Raw genomic sequence first — 24136 nt, 5'->3', positions numbered from 1 at the left:
TTTTTTATAATGTTTTCTAGAATGTAACTTGCATGTCTCCCTAGTGAAAAATGATGTTAAGAAAATGCCTGTTTTGCAATTTCCTGTTAAGGTAAGTGAAGCCTATATACACATACATATACACATACACAGGGGACGCGGGTGGCGCTGTGGGTAAAACCTCATCGCCTAGGACTTGCCGATCGCATGGTCGGTGGTTTGAATCCCCGCGGCGGGGTGCGCTCCCGTCGTTTGGTCCCAGCGCCTGCCAACCTAGCAGTTCGAAAGCACCCCCGGGTGCAAGTAGATAAATAGGGACCGCTTACCAGCAGGAAGGTAAACGGCGTTTCGTGGGCTGCGCTGGCTCGCCAGATGCAGCTTGTCACGCTGGCCACATGACCCGGAAGTGTCTGCGGACAGCGCTGGCTCCCGGCCTATAGAGTGAGATGAGCGCACAACCCTAGAGTCTGGCAAGACTGGCCCGAATGGGCAGGGGTACCTTTACCTTTTATACACATACACATTCCTATAGACAGATAGATATATCATTTTGGATGTTTTCCAATATACAAATCTGTTGAACATTTTCATTTCCTCTGTGATTAACAAAACCTAACATTGTATGCTGAATGTCTACAAGTGTCAAAAAGGTCAACAATTCAAAATGGTGAAAAATAGCTTGTTTCCTATATAACAACTCTTCATGTTAAAGGGTACCAAAATGTGATCAGAAATAAATGGGTAACATTAGTAAAAGCTTTTTCAACCTATTGTTGAAATACTAAACAACAACAACAGCGGTCCTGACTTTCAAACATATTTTAGTTCTGTCTTTCAATATTAGGGTTAGTTCAAGAAAAAGGAGAGAGTTAAGTTTGTTTTCTGCCAGATAAAAGGAACGAGAATTTTTAAAATCAGTCTCCACAGCAAAGCTAAACTATATGTAGTTCAGGTGATGCTTCAGAAAACACGACTATTTGTTTAATACACTAGCAAAATATTTATTTTTTATAATGACGTAACAGAAGTGAAATATTTCTTTTTGGTGTGCCACAGTAATTGTAGTTAAAAGAAAATAAATGGATTAATGGGCTCTTTATACATTTCAATGACAAAAAAGGTTAGCATCAAATTTGAACTGTTCATTTAAACAAATGTAAAATTTATCATAACCACCCCCGACACACACACACACACGCACGCACATATTATATATATATATATATATATATTTAAAGAATTATAGTTTTAAAATCTATAAAAAGTAAAAAATATACACTCAGATCTAACTCTTATTCAATCTTTAATATAAAACTGTAAACATTTATTTACACACAAAAAATGTGTAGTATAGAAAACTGAGCACCCTTTTCGATTCAGTTGTAGGGGGTTTGGAAGGCAGTGGATGTTGAACACCTTTTCACCTGTCCATGACCACAGTATATAAATAAAGCTGAGGCAGCAGGCTAGGTAAAGCTCAGGGGAGCCACATCTTATTGCTCTAAAGCTGCAGCAAATGCAAAGCTCAAGTGCATATTCATTTATGAACTGCTACAAGTGGCTGAAGGGCAGCACTTAGCCCTTCCCCACCCAGCCTCCATACTCAATTATAACTGCCAAAAATATTCTAGGCCATTCTGCTTAAATCTGTATCTGAAGAAAGTTAAACAACGTATGCCCACAGCTGAAAAAGACATTAGCATTTTACTGGACATCAAAATCTGATTGCAGCATTAGAAACACAAGGGGTTTCATTTTCTTTTGACCTAAATTATATTTAGGAGATCCAACTAGAATTTAGTATTATTTAATTCCTTAAAACCTGCTATTTTTCAGTGTGCCTGAGGGAGAGGAAAAAATCAGCAGAACCCAGACAATTAAAAAACTATGAGGCTCCAAACACCTCCAATAAGAAAAGGAAGGCACGCTGGTGCAAAATTTAAAACTGTTTATAAGCCAAGTTCAATTATTTCCATACCTAACCCCTCTCCCTGCCCCTGCATGTGTTCCCTGGCCAAAAAAATCTATAGAGATTAAAAGATATTCTGGTGACATTTTGGACCAATTTTTTTTAAATAAACCGAGCTCACAAACAATTTCACTCACTCGCTGACTTGTCGAAAATATTAGTAAATTTAACTCTAATCTAATTTACTTATAGTATCAGTCATACCAAGGTTTCATTCATTAAAATGAGCCGCCTCTTAGAAAATGGTGTTTTAAAAATATACAAATAATGTGATTTGCTTCAGTTTGGACATTCAGCAGTAAAACCATTCATCAACATGCAGCTTCCACAATTTAACCCCCATCAACAGTCCATCAAGATACAATACAAAAATCTGTTTAGCATGGCATACATAACTACTCATGGGTGGCAAGCATATAAAACAGAACTAATATCCATGTGTAATTTGGGAAAAGATTAAATAAAAGTAGTGTTAAAGCGGATTTTTTTTCCAAAGTGCACATCTGAGAAAAACACTGCAGATACAGTAAAATATTTCCTTCCTATGGTTCAACTGTTGTATCCCTTATCCGTTTCCCTGTCTAAAATATCCCAAACTCAAATCTTCACACTTTTCTTGTGTAGAGATGCTCCTGAATAGGCCTGAAGAAAATTCTTTGATTCTCAGTGACAGGTGTGATGAATTAAGGAGGTAAAAAGTCCTGTTCATTAAAGAACAAAACCAGACCCAGAGTAGGGAACAGAGGTATCTGTGCATCTAAAACAACTTTCAAATTTATTACCTTTATAAACGAAAGGTTAAGGCAAAAGGTGGTTTGTTGGCAAGTAGAAGAATTTTTGGTAACCTGTTAAGAACAATTCTCTCTTTTCCTTGCCCTGCATGGGACCGTCCCTACATATGTATGAAGGGGTCTCCATGAACCGTGATGAAATAGCAGCATCTGCTTCACTGGAGATTAGTCTACATATTTCTAAAGAGATTAAATCACTAAAAAAAAATTCCCCCAAATATGGGGGCTCTCAGAATGGAAGAACCTTTAATAAAGTATTACGCTTCCCCGGGCTCTCTGTGCCATTATTGCAAAGTTTTTCAGGTTAGTAACAGTTTCCAAGGCACAAAACTTCCTTCACTTGCTTGACCAAAAGTAACAGATCCTGTTCTCATTGGTACAGCCTATGTGTGGCAACAAGAGATTGCTAATTATAAATGCCCTCTGAATCCAAGAGAAGAAATAAGCTGTGATCAACCCAATGTTCTCATTTAATGGATGCTAAAAAGGAGATAGAAAAAGTGCACACTTGATTTTAAGCTGATTCTCCGATTAAAAAAAATAATCATCAAAAAACCAAGAGCTCAGTCTTCCCCCACAGCAGAGTGCAAATTGCTTAGCTTAGTAAGCCATAAGCTATTTAAGGATGAGGTCCCCAGTTTAGGGCTCTAGCAACCTACTGCTGGACAAGTTTTAACACTCAAAAGATCTTCAGCACAGAAAGCCATCAGCTATTATTATTGTGAACTCTCATATCTTGCTTGCCAAGTATCACTAGAGACTAGAAGAACGACTTCTCAAACTAGAGTAGATTTTGCAAAGAAAGTGTTGCACAATCTTTCCTCAGAAAAAGGTCGCAGAGTGTTAACTTTCACTAGTTTGCAGGTCAAGTTAGAATCAAGAAACCTGTCAAGTACTAGTTGTAGAAACGATTGCCTTAACACTGAGTATTTTGAGTCTTCCTTGCTGGCTTACTTTCTGAATCACCACAGCATGGTTCGCATTTAAACCTTCAACTGAAAAACACTGTTAAAATTGAAACTTCTGAAGGGCTGGCTGGGATGCACACCAAACTGACCAGGACTGTTTCCATGAGCAGTGTTCCAGGCCCACTACAAAAATGAGAATGTTATATCCTATCAAATTGGGGCATACTTCTCATGCTGTTAGACCCAGAAGGGAGCAGCTCCAATACATTCCCACTAGTGCCTGTGAATTTTCTCAATTCCACAGGTATTTGGTCCAAAGATAGTTGTAATTAAAAATAAAAGATTGGGGGGGGGGTCCCCAAACCTCTTTTTAATGATTCCCTAACAACTCATCCAAGTCATTCATCCATTCTTCTGAAGTCCTGTTTTTCAACAAAGTGTCTATAAGATCTGTATCCCCAGTTAAGTTCGGCAGTCCATTACTACCAGGTGGGTTGCTGTAGGCAAAGGGCAGCTCCTGACTGGGTGTCCTCACTGGATAACCTTGACTACAATGCAGATTGGCTCTGTTAGGCAGTTGCTGATTTTGATTCTGGCTGAAAGAAGTCATATCTGGGACACCTTGATTCATGCCTGGCAAGACCTGCTGTGATGGGACTGCCTGCTGGGTAGGAGGGTTTGTCCTCTGCTGGGCACTTATAGATGACAACATCTGTCCAGAGACAGCAGAGTTCATGGACGTCATCGGCCTGCTGGTGTTGAGGCTTACCTGAGGCATTCCTTGCGCAAACTGCTGATTGGTCAACTTTAGGTGAGTCTGCTGCATATGGAAAGTGGAGTTGGCAGTAAATGTCCCTAAACCACCGTTCCCTTGTGCCTGGTTGTTCATATTTGACATACCTTGATGCTGCCATGATTGATTTTGGACCCCAATAGATGTTGGCATCCTTGCCATTTGTGGCTTGGATAGGTTGGGATTCAGTGCTCCTTTACTGTGCTGCTGAGAAATGCTGGCAGTTCCTAGGGTGCTCTGTCCATATCCAGCAGGAAGAGCAGTGCCCTGTGCCAAACTGGGTTGTCTTTGCATTTGTGGCTGTCCATTGGCACTTGGATTTGCATGCTGTGGAACCATCTGTGTCATACCAGACGCCATGTTGTACAAGGTACCTCGCTGAATGCTCTGCAAACTAGGATACTGAGTTACTCCTCGATCTTGCTGATTGCTGCTTGAGGAGACAGAACTGTGTCCTGTGCCAATCTGGATCATATTCTGAGTCTGAGAAAACATGCGTGGACTACTGGAGTTAGACTGGCCTAAATTATTTACCCCTGCCATCGCTGGAGATGAGCCTATAACACAAAACGAGAGTTTCAACATTTATAAAAACTAAGCAGAACATACCCTCAGTTTAGGTGCAACATTACACATATACTGCAGCATGCAACATTTTGTAGCTGTATTTAGGACTCAGTGTCTTGAACCTTGAGAAGTGCCAGCAGAAGGTGACTTTCCTGCCACTGCTACCTCCCCCCAGCAGCCCCATGAAAAACCTCTCTTAAGAGTTAGGGGATCCTCTTGAATAGGGTGGTATTTGCAGGGGGATGAGGACAATCACTAAAATTGGGTGGTGGCACCTTTCACACATCACAAAGCTAGCAGCTAAGAACAGGAATAAGGACTGTTAATTAAACAGAATATTATGGTGCAAGGGCAGAATCACGACTGCCACCTATTTACTGTTCCAAATAAACCAAACTGAGCTGGCTACTTAAATTTAATGCAAACATAGGGTTGCTTGACACCGTCACATTCCTTCACACATGAGCCAAGCCACGCCTGACCGTGCATGTGCCCAAACAAGACAGTGTAATTGTAAACTGGATGATACATGGATAAAATCACAACAGCAGCTATTTTCTCAGCTGCTGCAATAACAGTAATTAGGCAAAATTACTAGAACACTGGGAGCACAACTTTGGCCGTATCAGAGAATGAAGCAGCTCTGAGACCAGGACAACCTGTACCATTATCTATGTGTCTACTTCATTAGTGCTGCTATAAAGACTATAGCGAGGAAGAGGTTGTAGGGCAGAACAGGAGCACTATGCAAGTCTTGTTAACTGCCTAACAAGGGCAAGGAAAAAGAAAACAACAATGCATGAGGGTGAATTCAAATGAACCACTGATGTGGAAACCTCTGTCCTCATTCACAGCTGTCACTTGCACATATTGAAAAGCTAGCCAATCTGTGTTGGAAATTCAGAGTGAATATGCACTAACATGAAAATTACCATCACCACATGCAAAAATATGCCAATCCAGTTTGTCTCATCTGCCACTATCCTAGTACTGAGCCCTCCCAAAATTAACATACTTGATTTAATTGATAGATAGCAAGTAAAGAAGATTATCAGCTTACGTTTCTCTTTAGCAGTTCTACCAGTACTGAGAAAAAATTAATTCATCATTTGCACACTTCACAGTAGAAGTGATTCCTCTGTAACTTGTATGGATGCAATAGTTTGTTTGTTTGTTTGTTTGTTTGTTTGTTTGTTTTAAAAAAGGCCAAGCACTTAAATCCAGAGCATAAGATTATGAATTATGGCAGTAAAAGAACATTTTAAAGTTAACTAATGACCAAATCTATAGAGGCTGAAGACACTTTGCTTCTGCATACACCTCTCCTGCTTTCCAGCTAGTCTTCCACAAATAAATCCCACAGTCCTATTTACCTGTGAACTGTTGTTGATATGGATTCTGTGTCTGGTCTTGGTATTGAGGGGGCGGTCGTGTTAGATGCCTCTGGAGCTGTTGCTGTTGTTCCTGATGATGCCTTTGCTTTTCCTAAAACAGGGCAGATCCAAGACTGTAAGAACACACAGCCTAAACTTTGTCATAAACAATGCCTTAATGTAAACAGCAATGTTGTATATAGGTTGATTGCTGTCTGAAGCAGTCTACAATCACGTTAATAACATCATAAAAACAATTAAAGAAAAAAATGCTACTGCTTAGTATGTAAGAAAATCAAGGCTGATGTATACACTAAAATAAAACATAGCAGAATATATCACAGAAGGTGCTAGAAAGGGAGTCATATCTATAAAACAATGAGCTCCACTCAATAATAAACTGACATTCCACTAGGCAAACTGCCTAGAAGAATTTGAGAACAGTTAAGCCTTTTTATCTAAAACAGAAGGGAATGTAGAATAACAGATTTTGCCTTTCACTGAAGTTCACAGATTTTTGTGCTGTAGTTCCTCTCTAGTAAAGGAAATGCGGTATTTTGAGGGACTCAACATCCACATTGCAATGCCTCCTCTCAAATAAATTTATTCAAGGGGAAGAATAGTGTGACATTTTAATCCTGAGGAGGTTCGTTCATCATGTTCAAGTACAATGAAAACACTCCTTTGGCATTCCAGCAATACATTGCTGTACAGTGGTACCTTGGGTTACAGATGGTTCAGGTTACGTTTTTTCAGGTTACGGACGTGCCAAAACCCGGAAGTACCGGAACGAGTTACTTCTGGGTTTCGGCGCTTGCGCAGAAGCACTAAATCACGCTTTGCGCATTCGCAGAAGCGCTAAATGATGTCACGAGGTTCCACTGTACCTTCATTTTAAATAAATATGGTAGTACAGTATACCAGAACCATTTTTACACTGCACTGTGGGGGCTAGAGAACAGAATCTGGCCAGATCTCCCCCCACCTCTCACAGGAACAATTTAACAAGTGGGCAGCACTGCCCTCTGGCTCATTATTTGATGTCACAATGTCATCAGGAGAACATTTTTTGTCCGTAAGGTCTGAAATCAAACTGCAACAAAGTGCCTTTCAAAACACTTCACAAGATGCGACAATCTGCTCATCAATGGATTTTGCAAAGCACTTTGCAAGAGGCTTATCAAGCCCTAACAATCAGCTGATAGGCGGGTCTTGCCAAGTGCTTTGTAGAGCTACTAAATACTTTTTTGTTTAGGCAAGCTTATCCAGACATGTAGAAGCTGCTGAGTGTTTTAATTTCATTTTAGTTTATTTATTTTATTTTTGAATGTTTTGGATACTTGTTTTTAACTGATCTTACTAATATTTATTGTTTTATTCTTTTTGTAAACCAGTTTGAGGTGTTATTACAATCCTTTTTTTCTAACAATTTTTTTTATTTTTGCAAACCTTGGGGATCCATTCAAGTCTGCTGTGTGTGCGGGGGAGGAGTTACCATTTTGGTTGCATAAGAATTTATATTTACCTCTGTGCTTTGTCAGGAGCTAATGAAAGATATCAGTGAGAGGAGAAAGGTGGTATGTGACTTTTTCTCTGTAATACGTGACAATAATCCCCTCCATTTTTGTCTGTTTGCTTCTGGAGCAGGAAGAGTCTGAGCTGCTCTTATACAATCAGCATAACATGCACCTTGGCTTCAGCAAAACCTTATTTAATATACAGTAATCAGGTAACAGGAAGGAGTTCAAGTCCATCAAAATAATAAGACAAATACAAAAAGGAAAAGTTACACTTATTCTGATGTCCCCTACCTGTTCAGCAATTAGTTGCCTCTGCCCCATTATAAACTGTTTTTGTTGTTCCATTAACAGTTGTTTTTGTTGCTGTTCCCTCTGTTTCTGCTGATCTAGTAGCATTTGGTGCTGCTGCTTCATTACAGCTGCTTGCTGCTGGCTGTTGAGATAGGCTGGATTGCCATGGTTACCTGCCATGGAAACATTGGGTGACTGTGCATTCACACCAGAGCCGGGAACAGAAACAGGAATGCGAGGAACACCAGCAGAAGGATTTTGATCCTACAAAAGCAAACACATAAATTGGATAGGAAGCCTGGAATTCAGTTTGGGAACACAGGATTAAATCTATGATTCTGCTTCTGATGGAGGACTTGTCATATATTCATAGCTATCTACCAAGAAGTGATGCTCAATGTAATTTTAGTTTCGACTGAATTTTACTTTTAGTTTTGATTGAAACCCGCTCTCTTATTATGATGCCACCTTTGTGCAAAAGCACAAACCAGACTGGAGAAACAGAGACATATTTCCATACATTATAAAGTGGGTGAGGAAGTACAGGTCACAGTCCCTCTTCACCACCTGTGGGGGCCACTTACCAAAGAAAAATAGGTGTGGCTTTCACTGCACAAACACACACCACAGACTTACAAACACACTGCACAAACACACATTTGATGTTGTTTAGTCGTTTAGTCGTGTCCGACTCTTCGTGACCCCATGGACCAGAGCACGCCAGGCACTCCTGTCTTCCACTGCCTCCCGCAGTTTGGTCAGACTCATGTTTGTCACTTCAAGAACACTACCCAACCATCTCGTCTTCTGTTGTCCCCTTCTCCTTGTGCCCTCCATCTTTCCCAACATCAGGGTCTTTTCCACATACACACATACAACCACGTATCTCACACAGGGTCTTTTCCACATACACACATACAACCACATATCTCACACATGTGCGTGTGTGCGTGCGCACACACATACACACTCTCTCTCTCCCCCCCCCCATTCTTCCCTCTCCTAGCAATTAAGCTTTTTCAAGCCCAACTGCTAGAGGAGGACTGCAGCAGCAGCAGCAGAAGGCAGCACAAAGATCACCCTTTCAAAAAGTCTTTAAAAGTGACTACTGTACTGCTTTCAGCAACTATTACAATGTAGCAAAGAAGATAAATGAAAGTACAGCAAGCCTGTCTAATAAAAATCTTCATTAAATTAAAAGCCACTTCTGAAGATGCAGCAATCATGCATACTAACAGTGATATTGAAACAAAACCACACAATGAAGTCTGAGTCTGTTAATGTCTAGTGAGTGGTAAGCCAAGATCCATGAAATGGCCGCATGGGGCAGCAACCATCCAGTGACAGGATTCAAGGAACCTCATTGTGAGAAGAAGCCCAAAGGGCATTTATAACCAAGAGGATTCATTAAATACAGCACAGATACTTTCCAATAATAAGGAAAAGAAATTGATTTCCTCTATCGGTTTGCACTCTCACTGGGGGAAAACCCCAACATTCTGATGCAGTTTAACAGTACCCACTATATATGTGATCTGGTACTCCTGAAGTAAGCCACTTTTGCAATATGACTTACATTACACTGTAATAACAGTCGTATTATTCATTAAGGAGGTGGAAGCATTCTTTAAGTAAATTTCTGGTTGGCTTTTTAGACAACTTACACCAGAGATAGAATGTATCTCCTCATTGGTCAAAACAGTTATCCATCTTCATTAAGAGGCATGTTTTTTCTGACTCTAGGTTCCCATAAATACGCTGTGTGAGGTTCAATCTTTACCCTTGGATGATTTCAAGGAAATGAAGACTAATAAAGCCCTATATGCAGTGTTAGAAACTGAGATATGAACGCTAAGAGCTAAATGGCATCTTAAACCTAGATTATGGGCACCGCCGCAATGGAGTGTCTAGGCATGCTGTTTTATAACAAGAATACAAAGCTGAAAATGAATGAACTGCAGCTAAAATCTTATGTTCATTTTTCACATGGTCTAGTCCTCATCTTAAGACTGCATAAAACAAAACCACACTTCCCCTGATATTCTTATGAGGGTCCCTTCTCCAGTCTTCAGAGTAACTAGTAATATCTCATAAGAAACTTCAATCCTAGTCACACCTATTCAAACAAAATAATCAGAGCAATGAAAAGATCTCCTAAAATTTAATTAGATCCTATTTAGCAGATCTTGAAGAACTGTACCCCTGTCTTTATAAAGATCATTGCAGTGACTATTTTGGAACAGAAATAGTATATTATCATGGTATTTATCTTTACAGAGATTATGAAAAACAGTATGTTTCTTTCTCAATTGAGACTGTTGCTAATTGTCATGTCCATTGTACTATTTTACATTAAGCTCTAAAATATGCACCTTACAATGGAACTACTTTGCATGGCTGCTCTACTTATTCAGCCCTCCTCATTTACTATTATCAAACCTTCTACTTCAAGCACTTACCTGGCTGTGTGGCCCTAGAGGTCTATAAGCCGTATTTCCAGACTTCTTCATTACAAACATCCCATTCTGCTCATCGCTCATATGAGGCAGAGTGGGTTGCTGACGCTGCTGCATGTATGCCAACATTGGAGACTTGTTCTGTCCAGATACTGTAACTCCTTGACCGCATTCTTTGTAATGTGAAAGAGGTTTCGTATTCCCATAGTCTAGCACAGAGTTTTGACTAGATACAGAGTTCTGGTTTAAGCTGTTTGGCTGATGGCTTAACATATTTCCACCATGATAATTAACTCCAGCCCTCGGAGAACTCTTGTTTGGCATACTAGACATCATGAGTTTCTGGTTATTGAAGTCCTGTTGGTAAACTGAAGGGCTAGTGGGATTTTCCATAGTGTATGAAACAGCTAATGGACTGTGTGAAGGTCCAGACTGCTGCCAGCTAGGAATCTGGTTGGGTTGATGGACTTGCTGTTGGTTCTGCAATAGCTGATCTCTCTTCTGCTTAGCAGCTATCTGTTGAAGCTGTTTAGCAGATGACATCTCTTTGGCACCCCCTGTACTTTGACCAGATAACAATGAACTAGGAAGAGGCCTCTGAATATTCTGAGACTGGCTTGATGGCTGCATCATGGACTGGTTGGAATTTTCAGTTACTGACTGACTGGAAGGCTGAATCATAGTTTGAGAATTACTAACTGATGGAGAAGCAGCACTAACAGAAGAGGTACCAATGAACGTTGTGCCAGCAGAAGTAGATCTGACTTGTGGGGATCCCATCTGCTCTTGTTCAAAGTCTGCTGGGGAAAATTCAGTCTTGATAATGATGTCCTGTGGTAATGGAGTTTGTGCAGCTGAATTTGAAGCATCAACATCCTTCTTTTCCTCAAAGTCTTCTGTAAATAGATCTTTCATATCCTCATCAGGCACGGATCTGTTAAGTTCATCAATGAGCTCCTTCCACTCTTGCTCATTAAGGTTAAGATCAGACATCAAATTATTCTGAGATATTGAACTTCCTGGTCCCGTAATCATACAAGGAAGGTCATCTGGTTCTTGTTTAAGCTCCTTGTTAATAACCATAGCAAAGGGGTCATCAGCATCACTGTTTCCATTCAGCTGAAGGTTAGAGTCTGGCAGACACTTTTTGTTGATGCCATCTAGACCCATGGAATGTTTTCCATTAAGCTGTAAGGTGTCTCCACCAGAAGATTTGCTGTCAAGCTGGTGCAGAGGTGATGCAGGAGGGATTCCATTAGAGGAGCCACTCAATCCAACAAGACCATCATCATGACGCAATTTCTTGGGAACAGAAAACATGTCCCCATAGCCATTCTGCTGGTCGCCATTCTGCGGTGAAACGGAACTATCAAGTTTCCTTTTGACTGTTTCATGAAGCTGCTGAAAGAGAGACAGTTCTAAATTAGTTTTATGCCTCACACCAAGTGCCATTTTGGTTTTTTAGTCTAGAAATCATTCTTTTAGCCACCAAGCACCATTGTTTTCACTGCAGTTGAAAAATTGCAGGGGAGTAAAATCCCCTTTTCTTTAACTACTTAAAACCATGTAATTTAAAAACCTGTTTGCTTTGGAGCTACAAAAATGCAACAAGACTTGCCTCTTTCAAGGTAACACCTAAGGCAACCTTGGATATCTTTCCCCTACATCCCCCCAACAATGCTTTGTTTGCCTGGGCTAAGCCTCCAACACCATTATGAAGTATAACTTGGGAACTCAGGGAAAAGTCTGAAAGCATATGCGGTTACAGAAATGCTGAAGCAGCTTTAGACCTGATCAATCCCTTGGATGGGAGAGCACTGGAAGCCCCATATAATAAAATAATTATACATAAATGTTTTTAGAATTTACAAACAATGTACCTGTTAACTCTAAAGGGCTAACGCTGCAAAAGAGCACTGTACATGCAACTCCCACAGGGCTGGCCTGCATTGCAACACAAGGCAGCCATGCAAGAGCTGTCCAACAATTCACAGCTCTCTTTGCCCTTCTACTCAAACAATTACTCAGGCTTTTACAGTAGAATATACAGTTGTAATAGCACTTCACCAGCACAGCAGGTCATGGCAGCACAAAGCTCATCACGGAGCCTGAAGGTATCTGAAGAAGTGTGCATGCACACGAAAGCTCATACCAAGAACTAACTTAGCTGGTCTTTAAGGTGCTACTGGAAGGAATTTTTTTTGTTTTGATATTACTACCTTGTAATTTTCCAAACCCATGCAACAGTATTTTCAGTGAAACGCATATAAGAACATGTAAACCTGCATTACTTTCAGTTACTATTAGATTTTCAGAGGCAGACCACATTGCTGACCTCCTCCACACAATTTGTAAAATCAACTTTTGCTATGTATTTTTATTTCCTTAGTCTTATCTGGCTACAAACTAACTGGTCTATGTTCCTATAGCACAAGATGATAAATTTACTAGTGAAGATTTTCTTCCCACAGCAATTGCATTTGACGATCCATGCTCTGTTCATGAGCTATGATGCAATTTCTTATTTTGTAGTGCCCTCTAGATGTAGCTAAAGGAAACAGCAATTTGTTTAGCCCTTCAAGTCCACAATGTCTTATTTGTTCCCTGGTACTATCCTCAAACTACAATATTAATAAGTAATCTCTTCTCCCATGAATCAGTTGCAAAAAAAGATTTTCTACCAATTTTTAAGGTAACAGACTCTTACCTACTACAATCTTACCTTGGCAAAAGAACAAGAGTTGTGACATCTAATATATTAACAGATTGTTTCTATTATAAGCTTTTGTGGACTACTGCCCACTACACACACAAACACAAAGGAAAAAAACAGTGAGGCTAAATGGCCACAAATTCAGTCTGTAGCAGGACTGTTGTTTTCTCTGCAGCAAGCTAACATGGCTACTCCTCTAGAAGATGTTATGTCTATACAGTCCGAGTTGCATTCAACACTGCGCAAGGGGATTTGCACTTGCACAGTGAGACTTCCCCCTCTTCTCACTGTGCGCTCCCAAAATCTGATCTGGAGGGTGCTCCAACCTTCTGGGGCAGATTTTGAGGGGGCATGGGGGGCTGGAGGGAGGAGGGAAGTTCCACTGTGCAGGTCTGCTGGGTGAGCAGAACAGCAGAATTGGATACAATCTACATACTGCTAAAGAGCTGTAGCACACAAAATACTGTAGAAAAATGCTGTACTGTATACATATTAGAAGAGAAAATGAAAACCTCTGCCTATCCTAAGTAAACCTGCCCTAAGAAGATAAAAACTATTTTAAAGTATAGCCTGTGTATAAGTAGTAGGGGGAAAGTCTTATCATCAGAGTCCTCTAAAAAAGAAGCAAAGTCTGTCAATATTTAAGACTGAGGCAACTACATCCATTTTTCTAACTCTGCTTTGTAAAGAGCCTTCATTTTTGTGGTTATACAAAACTACAGTGAGTCAGTGAAATATTGGAGATTTGTACTGATATAAGTTTTTTGTGAGCAGCCTGCACTAATTTGAAATGCAACCATTGATCTAAAAGGACATGTTATACAAAATCATTTTTCTACTAGAATATGACTTTAGTGTAATGAAGTAATATTGCACTTTAACATTGGGACAAATGCATATTATCTGTTTTGCCAGGTGCAAAAAGCTTACAAAGCTTCTACATGTGCCCATATGTAGAAAAAACAGATACATGTGCCCTTGTCACAACTTATACTTTATTGTTCCTACTTGATACTGCCATCTGGATGTGAAAACCATCTTGTGTTAAGTGGCTTTGAGGAAGCATCTTAGGTCAAACTTCTTAACTGTGATTTTCAAGCCAGTTCAGGTGGTGCATTTTCCAGCTTATTTGCAAAAACAATTGTATATTCACTCTAGTTCTAGTGGCTGCTTTTGTGAGCTGCGATTTTTCTGCCACATTACTAACTTTTCAGACCTTCACAACTTGTCACCTGCCAGGTGCTCACCAATCCCACTATACTGCAGTCCCAGTCAGACAGCCAAAAACAAGAACTTGATGCTCCTGGCACACTTCCAAACATATCCACATTTAGCTTTGTGGCTTGTAGAAGCCTCATTTAAACATCATAGTACGATAGTAATAAAATAAACTGTGCTTGCCAAGTTTCCCCTTCACTATAACTCTTGAAAGGAATTCTATTTTAAATCATACAGCTACAAGTATAGAGTGAACTCACCTGCAATAATTTCACTTAAGAATGAGCTACTGTATAATAATAAATAAATCTTATACTACTAGTAACAAACTCATTCTCTAGGGCTGATCTGTATGCAGCAAAAAAATATATACCATTCACCCACAAGAGGGTGCTATCAGCTTACTTGAGGGGACCCCCCTAAGGGAGCCAAAAACACTCTCCAAAAACACACAATAAGGACTGAGCATCCTCTGTGGCTACAAAGTGCTACAAGCTGGATGCGGGTCAGCAGCAGAAAGGAGAATTCTGGGAAAAGAAATGGCTGCCTGGTACTCTACATGGGAGCACTCCACACTGTTGTGGTTCTCATTTGTTTTTCAGTGTTACAAAACTATTTCACTGCAAACTTAACACAAACAAAGAAAGAATGCAACAGTGTGTCACTCTTAATTAGTCTCAGTTTAACCAGAATACTGTGAACATCACGATAGTGTTCTATGACTTTGCACATGCATGAACTTTGTATTCCATTCTTTAAGAATCGTGTATTTGGCAGTCTACAAAAAATGGGCAAAATCTACACTACCATGTACAGCTCTCTCCAAAGAGCAGTTTACAACAGTTTGGCAAGTGAGTCAGATAGCAGCCCTACCAAAGTATGTCAAGGCGAGAAAAACCTGTTCCAAGATGAAAATTCAAAGGAGAGGAAACAACTGGAAAATAATTCAATACTATCTGCCGAGATACTACATCCTGTTGATCAGTTTAATTGATGCCAGACAATTACACTGAATTAAAAATTAATTAAATTATTGTTCTAGCAATATGTGTATATTTAACACCCTGATAAGTTTTTCTAAAAAATATTATATTCTCTGCTTTCTGACCAGAATAAAAAGGGAAATACTGGACAATTTGTCTGAAGAGCAATAAAAATGTATTCATCTGCTAAGAACAGTGTTGATAACTCCTTTATTTCCTACAAAAGTACAATTATTATTGTTGTTGTTGTTGTTATTATTTATTGAATTTATATACCACCATATACCCAGGGGTCTCAGGGCAGTTCACAATATGAATTATCTCCCCTAATCAAATGTTATTTGATCTACAATAGAGATCAACAGTTTTCTAAAATATTGTAAATATATAATATTTTAAAATACTTATTTCTATATTCTACATATTTCAGTTAGCAGCACTGAAATATAAGCAGATTCAGAACCATGTTAACAATTTGTTCCCAATGCACAAACACACAATGGCCTATCTGAAGGAAAAAAACAAATCTGAACGGACTTTAATGATAGAGCCTTTATTCCTGAGCTGAACCTATTAGTGAAGTACCGTATTTTCCCGTGTATAAGACTAGGTTTTCCCCCCTTAAAAATAATGTCAAAAATTAGGGGGTGTCTTATACTCTGGACCATCTCCCCCCATTTTCTTAAATCTGAGTCCCCAAAAACAGGGGGCATCTTATACATGGAGTCATCTAATAGACAGAAAAATACGTTAATTCACAGCTACAGTAGAAACTTTTTTTCTAAATCAGAACTTCTGTGACTTGTGAAACAAAATGCTAGTGGGTCCACCTCTTTTAAAGTTGAACAGCATTACTAGTTGCTCTGAGTGCTTTATATCACAGAAAACACCATTACAGTAGAATGAAATGAGACTTGCGAGAAGACAGCTTTTAAACTGCCAATAGCATACAGACCAGTAAACAACACCCTACCTCAACTTGTTGTGCAACAAGTTAATCAGCTTGTTAACAGAAACTTCTATCCAAGCACTGAAAGCAATTGTGTGTGTAATCCCACAAAATGGTCTGCAGTCATTCCAACTCCACACCTTGCATTACTTCAGGCAGCCAACGCAGATCTTAGGCATGCCTGGAAGGCAACTATCACAGGCTTACATTGCCATGTAACTGTTATCAGTACTGTCCTGTCTCTAATCAATCACAAAATCTCCCAATCAGGATGGATACAACTGCTTGGGGCAGTGGCACTGCCTACAAAATTTCTGGGTCCCAAGTTCACCTATGTATACCAAACCATGGCTCCCTGAACTACAGAAGTGAGTAAGGTCAATGACAGACCTCTGATGAGAGAATACTACAGAAACATGTAGATACCACTATTTTGTTGGTAAGTGCCTACATGTAAAAGGGAGAACATTAGTTTCAGAACACACAACAGGATCATCGTCATTGCAAGAGTACTTTAATTAAAACTTGTTTATGTTTCAGTACACTAATAAGCAATAAAAAGCAAACAGTGTTCTTGTTGACAACATACAGCACTTGCCTGCAAGTGATGCAAGTTGTCAGTACCAACAGCAGTACGAGGAAAGTATACTGGCTAAATTTTTAAAAGGTGCTCACCATCTTAATAAACACAGAACATAATTTCCACAGAGTTCCCTAATGTGCTCACTGGAGCTCTGCTGGTGCTTGCAGCCACTTGTGGGCCTTGAAAAGCTGTTTCAGAGTGGGGAGGGAGGGCCTCCAGAAAAGCAAGGGAGGTGCTAATGGGAGATGCTGGGGCAATGAGGAATCACTGCAATTGCTGCTCCTCTCTCTTCCCACAGGAAAGAACCTCTGCTGGATCTGTTCCTTGCCTCAACATAAACAAGGGAGGGACTTAGATTCTAAGTTCCTATGAGTGCAAGTCCACACCTGGGGTACTGCCACTACCTGACTACCAGAAGTGGGGAAAGGTGATATTTGCCAATTTCCTCTTCCCATGCACTCCCTGTGCCCCAGTAAAATCTCTTCCAGAAGGCTGGCGGATCCTCTGAAACAGCATGGGAGTGGATGGATTCATGTCACTTTCATGAACAGAAGAAGCCATTCCATTTGTGGAAAGGCAACTAAGGATGTAGGGTTTGACATAATTTTCAGTTGTGGTGTTATTTTATTCATTGATAAAATGTCCCCAACTTCTGCTCATTACCACACTTAATGGTAAAGCAATTTGGAGTTTGACTGCTCAAAAATAGGGGCAGATCCATCCACATCTCTTCCAGCAGTGCTTAAGAATATTGTTTGGTTTGAAAGAAAAACCTTGATGGTGAGAAATACCATCAAGCATATAGTCTGCACATTAGTTCCTTGATGCTAAACAAGAAAGGGCAGATAACCAGATTGTACGGTACTTATATCCATACAAGTGCTTTTTTCTGTTAAAATATAGATTGTAGATCATCTAAAAATTAGAAGTTTAACCCATACTATATGGTCACATTCTGTATGGTCACACTGTTCAAAAGTAAGCAAAAAGTTGTTATTATCTGCCCTTCACCCTAATGTCTCAGGGCGAGTTACAAAAATTAAAACACCATGTTAAAAACAGTTAGTCATTAGAAGGTCATTAAGAGGTCTAATCAGGCTTTTCTTACCCTTTTGCTTTCCTTTTGGCAAGAGGGTTACATAGATATCAACACCTGAAAATAATCAGGTGATGTGGAAATTCAAAACCAAAAGGCTTAAGGGAAAATACTAGAGCAGGGTGGTCCAATGCATGGCCCTCGAAGCCTTTTTTGGTGGCCCTCAGCAACATTTTATGCCCCCCCCAGCCCTCATGCAGGTATGCTGTCTTTGTGGGTACGCAAGGCACTGAACTTTGGGAAGGAGATGTGAGGGCTATAGGACCCTGCCAGACACTTGCAACTTGCTTAGCCAGCTTTGGAAAGGCAGCATCAGGGCTACGGGGCGTATGTGAAATATTGGCATAGTGTACAGGAATTAGAAGATCCTCAGGGTCCCTTCTAACTCTATGGAAGATTCAATTGCTCTGCTTAACACTTACTTTTCTGACAATAAAGGGTGGAACCTAACATTGCTACTCAACAACTTCAATAATCCTAAAAAAAGCTCAACAACTCTGGCCGGCCCTCATGCATGTTCACTTCATCAACTGGCCCGCTTTGAAAAAAGTTTGGGCACCCCTGTACTAGAGCAACAAAGAATCACCTTCTTCTACCCTCTGCAACTCCACACCCCAAAATGTTTTCTGGCGGTCTCCCAAACCTACAAAGCAGTTTTTTAGCGTGTGTGAGGACTACAGGGTTAAAAGAGGGAAGTGAGCTCCAGTTGTGTGAGTGGAAATCTGTTCTGTTCATGCACTGACAGCATTGGATACAATGCAAAATATGTATAAAACAGAAAGTTATAGAGTTATGTTTTATGTTCTTAGCCATTTTCCTTTCTGAAGTGTGTATTTTAAAGCGTACACTTTGAAATGCAACATAAAGTTTAAAGTATCAAGGAATTTACCAAGCTCTTCTTACAAAGTTTTAAACAACCTTCTATCTGGGACACATACCATTTAAGACATTGTCAGATCACAGGGCCTTCTTACAACCTCACTGCCAGAAAAAGATTAAAGTGACCCATCCTTCTGACTATGTCCTAGCTCTGTCCAGCCAAATTCTAAAACAGACAAATGACTAATAGGGCAGGCAACTCCTGACTCTACCAGATGCAAAGATCATAACCTAAAATGTCATAGAAAGGGTTACCTGGTTTGTTCCTTTTAGCTTACTAAGGGTATTAGTATCATTTTGGATGCATCTTTCTGATGTGTTGTTAACCATACTGACCTAAACAGCTTGGCAATTCACTTTAACTTTACCAACATAGTTAACTTTCTTTGTTTTCAGTATTTAAAAATCACTATGAGCTCAGGCACAGAAGAAATTCAAGATTAGATATGTCAATCTCTTGTATCAAGAATAAATCGCAATATATTACAAGGAATGTGAGAGATTTTAATTTTTAGTTTCATTTTTCTAGCCAAATATTCAGTGACCAATAAAGAGAATACTTCTTCCTTCCCACTTAATCTTACCCACTGGAGACTTGCCAATAGCCACTGGTGATAAAACTGAAGCATAGATTAGTAACATTTTATCTACCCTAAAGGATGAAGGCACAGTTTTTAAAATGTTCATTTTGTAGGAAAAAAATAACATGTTTCAGTGTCAGAGGCAGTATATCTATAAATACCAGCTTCTGGGATTCACAAGTAGGGAGCTCACTGCTGCACTCAGATCCTGCCTGCAGGCTTCCCATAGGCTTGGACACTGAAGAGAGGAGGTTGGATTTAATGGGCCTTGCTTATGAAAAAGTGCTACAGCTCTATTATTAATGCATTTGTACAAACGCACTCAGGAGATAGCTTAGATGATTATTTGAAAAGAACTAGAAGAGGGACCAAGTCCAGTGCTTTGCTAGAAAACTAATGTATCGTACATTGGGGGTGGGGAATCACTGGATAATACCCAACCATATTGTTCCTGCTGTAATTAATTTGGTTTTGGTATTTAAATGATAAAATATTACACCTAAAGAAAGGAGCAATGCTGGAAAAAATATGCCCTTTGGATATAATCTGATATATGGTTGCTTATTTTGACTTAGGGACTATCTACAACTAATAACATAAGTAAGCAACTTTCCCCAAGGCATGTCCTTCTCTTCAAGGCTGCTAAAATGCAACTCAGATTACAATGTTTATTAATAAATTCTAAGAATCCATTAGAAATACACATTGCCTTACTTAAGACAATGAAAATATGCTTATGTGATGTTTCTGAGTCTTTACCCATCCTTTCACAGAGCTATAATATAAAGCACAAGTAAGGGTACATGAGGAAAAATTTGGAGAACTAAAATCCCAACAAATTTATAGTATTCTACCTCTCCAGTGTATCTGGAATTATGCTTCACTATTTCAACACAAAAGTTACCGTCAGAAAGTATATCTTCCAATTCCAATAGGAGTCCAAAATTTTGATACTTATTTGGGAGAGGCCACAGCACAGTGACTTGCCTGTCTAAAAGTCCCAGGTTTAAATCCTGGTGAAATAATCACAGAAGTTAATACTAGGAAAGGCCTCTACTTCAGACCTTGAAGCACTGGTGCTAGGCTGAATAGACAGTTGCAGCTTCATTTTATTTTTCAGTTGTGATCAAAGCAGCGTTCAAAATTTGCCAGGCATATTTTGCACCTGGCTATCGGGCACTTGTGACCAAGTGAAGATGCCCAGGTGCCAGGATGGCACCTGATGTCTCCACCATCTGGAGTGCATGCTTGGGCATCCTTGGATCTTGACTGTTTTTACACACTAGCAATTCAATCCACTATATTTTATCTGCACAATCAGAATGAATTTCAGGAGCCAGAAAGTCATATTGAAAATTATTACTTTTGAGCTGTCTACCCCCAAAATGGCAACTAGGCATTCTGTTTTGGCAAATGTAGCCCTGGTTTAAGGAACCATTTGGCGCCTAGCTTATATATCTAAGTTTCTAACACTGGCTCAAAGGCAAGCAAACCTAAACTCAAAGGCATCATCTCAAAGTGAACATGAAACATAGTCACCTACAGCTGTTTGGGATTACCCACAACAGCTTTACTGTTTCTTATTTGTGGCTTTCTTAACACACCATCTAACTTTGTGTGATTTTTCTACACCTTGCTTCAGCCCTAAAGCACTGACCTGATTCTATAGGGAAAGTTAGCAAAACCTACCCTTTTACAGGGAAGACAGGTATTGTCTTTACATTTTTAAACCCACAGTAGGAAAAGGCATAAGCAGACTTCTTCATTTTCCACAAACTCATACACATGATGTGGTGGATTGAGTCATTGGACCAATATGCTTAGAAAACCAGAACAAGCAGGCTCCACTATATGGAGTAAAATTCTCAATTTCTGTGTATGCAGACATTCCATACCAGTCTCCAAGTTGGTCCCTAAACCCCCTCTTCATACTGAAGCTCCCCCTCTGTTGCATAGCCAGTATGGCAGGGACTAGGCCAGTTGCTCACATACAGTAACCTATCAGGCAATGTTGCTGTGAAAATAAAAACAGTGTCTCCCATGTGAACCACCCTAAGATCCTTGAAGAAAAAACAATACATATATAAATGGGAGAAATAGAGTCCTTATTTTTCCTGCCAAACGACTATCTGCACATGCTTGTTACACTGGGCATGAGCAGAGTTTCAAGAGCATTTCACCAACTTGCCTGCCTGGATCATTCTCATGCCACATTTCGCTGTAAAGCCAAGATATAGCAACGCTAAAGGAAGTAAAGAATCGCATTCACCTTTATTTTGCTCATAACAGAACTGGAAGCCTACCATTTATTACTTTTCCTACATACTTTGCTGGAGATCCCCGCTTTTTCTTTAATCACTATTTACATATGTACGCTGCCTTAATAAGCTGGAAGAGACGAGACTATATGTATTTTTATATATGCCGGGGAATGGGGTAGATAGAATCGGGAGAGCAAACAATCAAGTTTCTCTTTCATGCACAGCTGGAGCGGCCCGGGGGAGGTCGAAACAAACATCCTCTTATCTTGTTCCCAATATGAGGAACTCGAGCTCTGAGGGAGGCCTCAAACCTCTCCAGCCTTATTAAAGGAAAGTTCCCTCCAAGCCACGACTCCTTTCTGACCACCGGCCTCAGCCTTCACGGCCCTACAGGTCCTTTTCAAGGGGTGGCGCGGATTCCCCCGGGCAAAGCCCCAACCAACCCCGGGGCCCGCCAGCTGGGACCTTACCGCGATGAGGGCGCTGCTCCGGCCGTGCTGGTGCTGCTGCTCACCGCCCGCGGTGTCGGCGTCCAGGCCGTTGACTCCAGGCCTGTCGGGAGGAGCGGAGGTAGAGGCAGAGGAGCCCCCGGAGCCCGGGGCCGGAGCAGGGGGAGGCGGCTGGGACGGGGCGGCCGGCGGAGCGGCTGCCGGGGGAGGCAGAGGCGGCTGGCGGTGCTTCCCGGCCCGCTTGGCCTTGGCCTGCAAGCAGCGCTGGTGGAGGGCGAAGGTCTGCTGGCGCTCCAGCTCCAGCCGCTCCGGGGACACGGCCTGGTAGCGGGACTCGCAGGCGCTGTGATGCCGCCGGCACAGCTCGATACGCCGGCGGAGCCGCTCCATCACCGCGCTGTGTCGCGGAACCACGAACTCCGCCATGGGGCAGGGGGGCAGGACCATGAGCCGAGGGCGAGAAAGGCAACGAGAGAGACCAGGCGGCCGCTTCACTCCGCCATGGCTGGCGGCCAGAGACACCGGGCAGCCCTCACAGCCTCGGCTCTCTTCCCCTGTAGTCGTCGTCGTCGTCCTTCTCCTCCTCCTTCGCTGCCGCTGCCGCCACCCTTTACAGGCCGGGCCCGCCCCGCCTCCTGCCGGGAGCCTGGCGACGCGCCGCCGACTTTCCCTCACTCCTGCCCCGACCCCAGCTCAGGCCCGGAGCCACCCAAGCCTCCCGCTTTCCATTGTTATCCGCGCCTCAGTCGCCGCCATCTTGAAATTGTTTCACCCCTTTTCCTCCCTCCCCTCCCCCGCCGAGAGCCAGCCCCAGCGAAGAAGGCGGAGGAGTTTCCTATGTGGTGCCTGACGTCACGGCCCCGCACTCATTGCTCACGGGGTTTAACAGACAGCAGGGCAAGCCTATCGGACGCGAGATCGGAAGAGGGGTGGGTGGGCGGAAAGACGAGGCAGAGCTCCCTTCCCCCTCCCCTCCGCCTCTGATCTCTTCTTTTCCCCTCCCCCACGCCACCCCGCCCTTTCCGGAAGTGGGTAAAGGGCGGGGCTTTAGGTGTGATTAAAAGGTGATAGAAGCTGGAACTTCGCGGCTGCTCCGCCTACCAAAGAAGGGAGAGATGGTGAAGTACTTGAAAGAGTGACTTAGTGGTAGTCTCCTTGGCCTGAAAAAAAGAAGCAACAACTCGTGACTTAATGGAGTATTATACAAAGCTTAAGGCCAAGATTAAAGATGTAGAATTCTCGCCCACAATTTATTTAAAGCAAAATGCCTACCATTTTAGGGTTGAGGCTTTTGATGCATAGCAAAAGCAGCACACAAAATCTGTAGGCTTTATGCCTCTGTCGATACAGCAGGACACGACAATTTAATCAACTCCCCCCCCTCCCATTATTCTTGAGAACATAAGAATCCTGCTGGATCAGCCCAGTGGTCCATCAAGTCCAGCACAGCCGATTGGATGCCCGTGTGGGAAAACCACGCACAGCAACTGATACTTCTTTCTGCTCCCTGCTGTGAAGCAAGGCCACAATCCAAAGATTAAATACTTTTGTGCAGCTGTATGGGTCTGATACGTTTTACTGTCGAAATACTTCATTAATTGAGCAATATAGTGTGGTTCAACACAGGAATGAAAACACAGAGGCCAGCAGCAAAAAACATTTCTTTTGTAGGCTCTGGAAATTTGGAAGCTCTAGCCACAGAAGCAAACAAACAAGAAATTCTGACTTCTTTTATGAAGTAGACAACAGGTTTACCACACCTATCAGCCAATCACCC

At 41.3% G+C, this 24136-nt stretch overlaps 1 protein-coding gene across 2 annotated transcripts; it reads right to left on the bottom strand.

The window, feature by feature from the left end:
• Positions 1-1265: 1265 nt before the first annotated feature.
• Positions 1266-23162, bottom strand: MAML1 (mastermind like transcriptional coactivator 1). 2 transcript variants are annotated; one of them, XM_028718243.2, is made up of 5 exons: positions 22381-23162; positions 10651-12048; positions 8192-8455; positions 6381-6492; positions 1266-4997 (listed from the first exon to the last, which is right to left on the bottom strand). In XM_028718243.2, exons 1-5 carry the CDS (start codon positions 22804-22806, stop codon positions 4018-4020), a joined length of 3180 nt encoding a protein of 1059 aa, XP_028574076.2. In that variant the 5' UTR covers positions 22807-23162; the 3' UTR covers positions 1266-4017. The 2 variants fall into 2 exon arrangements, with proteins under 2 accessions (XP_028574076.2, XP_028574077.2); XM_028718244.2 differs by having other exon boundaries at positions 10651-12045.
• Positions 23163-24136: the final 974 nt, after the last annotated feature.

The sequence above is a fragment of the Podarcis muralis genome, chromosome 2 (genome assembly GCF_964188315.1).
Source record: "Podarcis muralis chromosome 2, rPodMur119.hap1.1, whole genome shotgun sequence".
Lineage (NCBI taxonomy): Eukaryota > Metazoa > Chordata > Lepidosauria > Squamata > Lacertidae > Podarcis > Podarcis muralis.
This window is presented reverse-complemented; position numbering and strand designations above follow the sequence as displayed.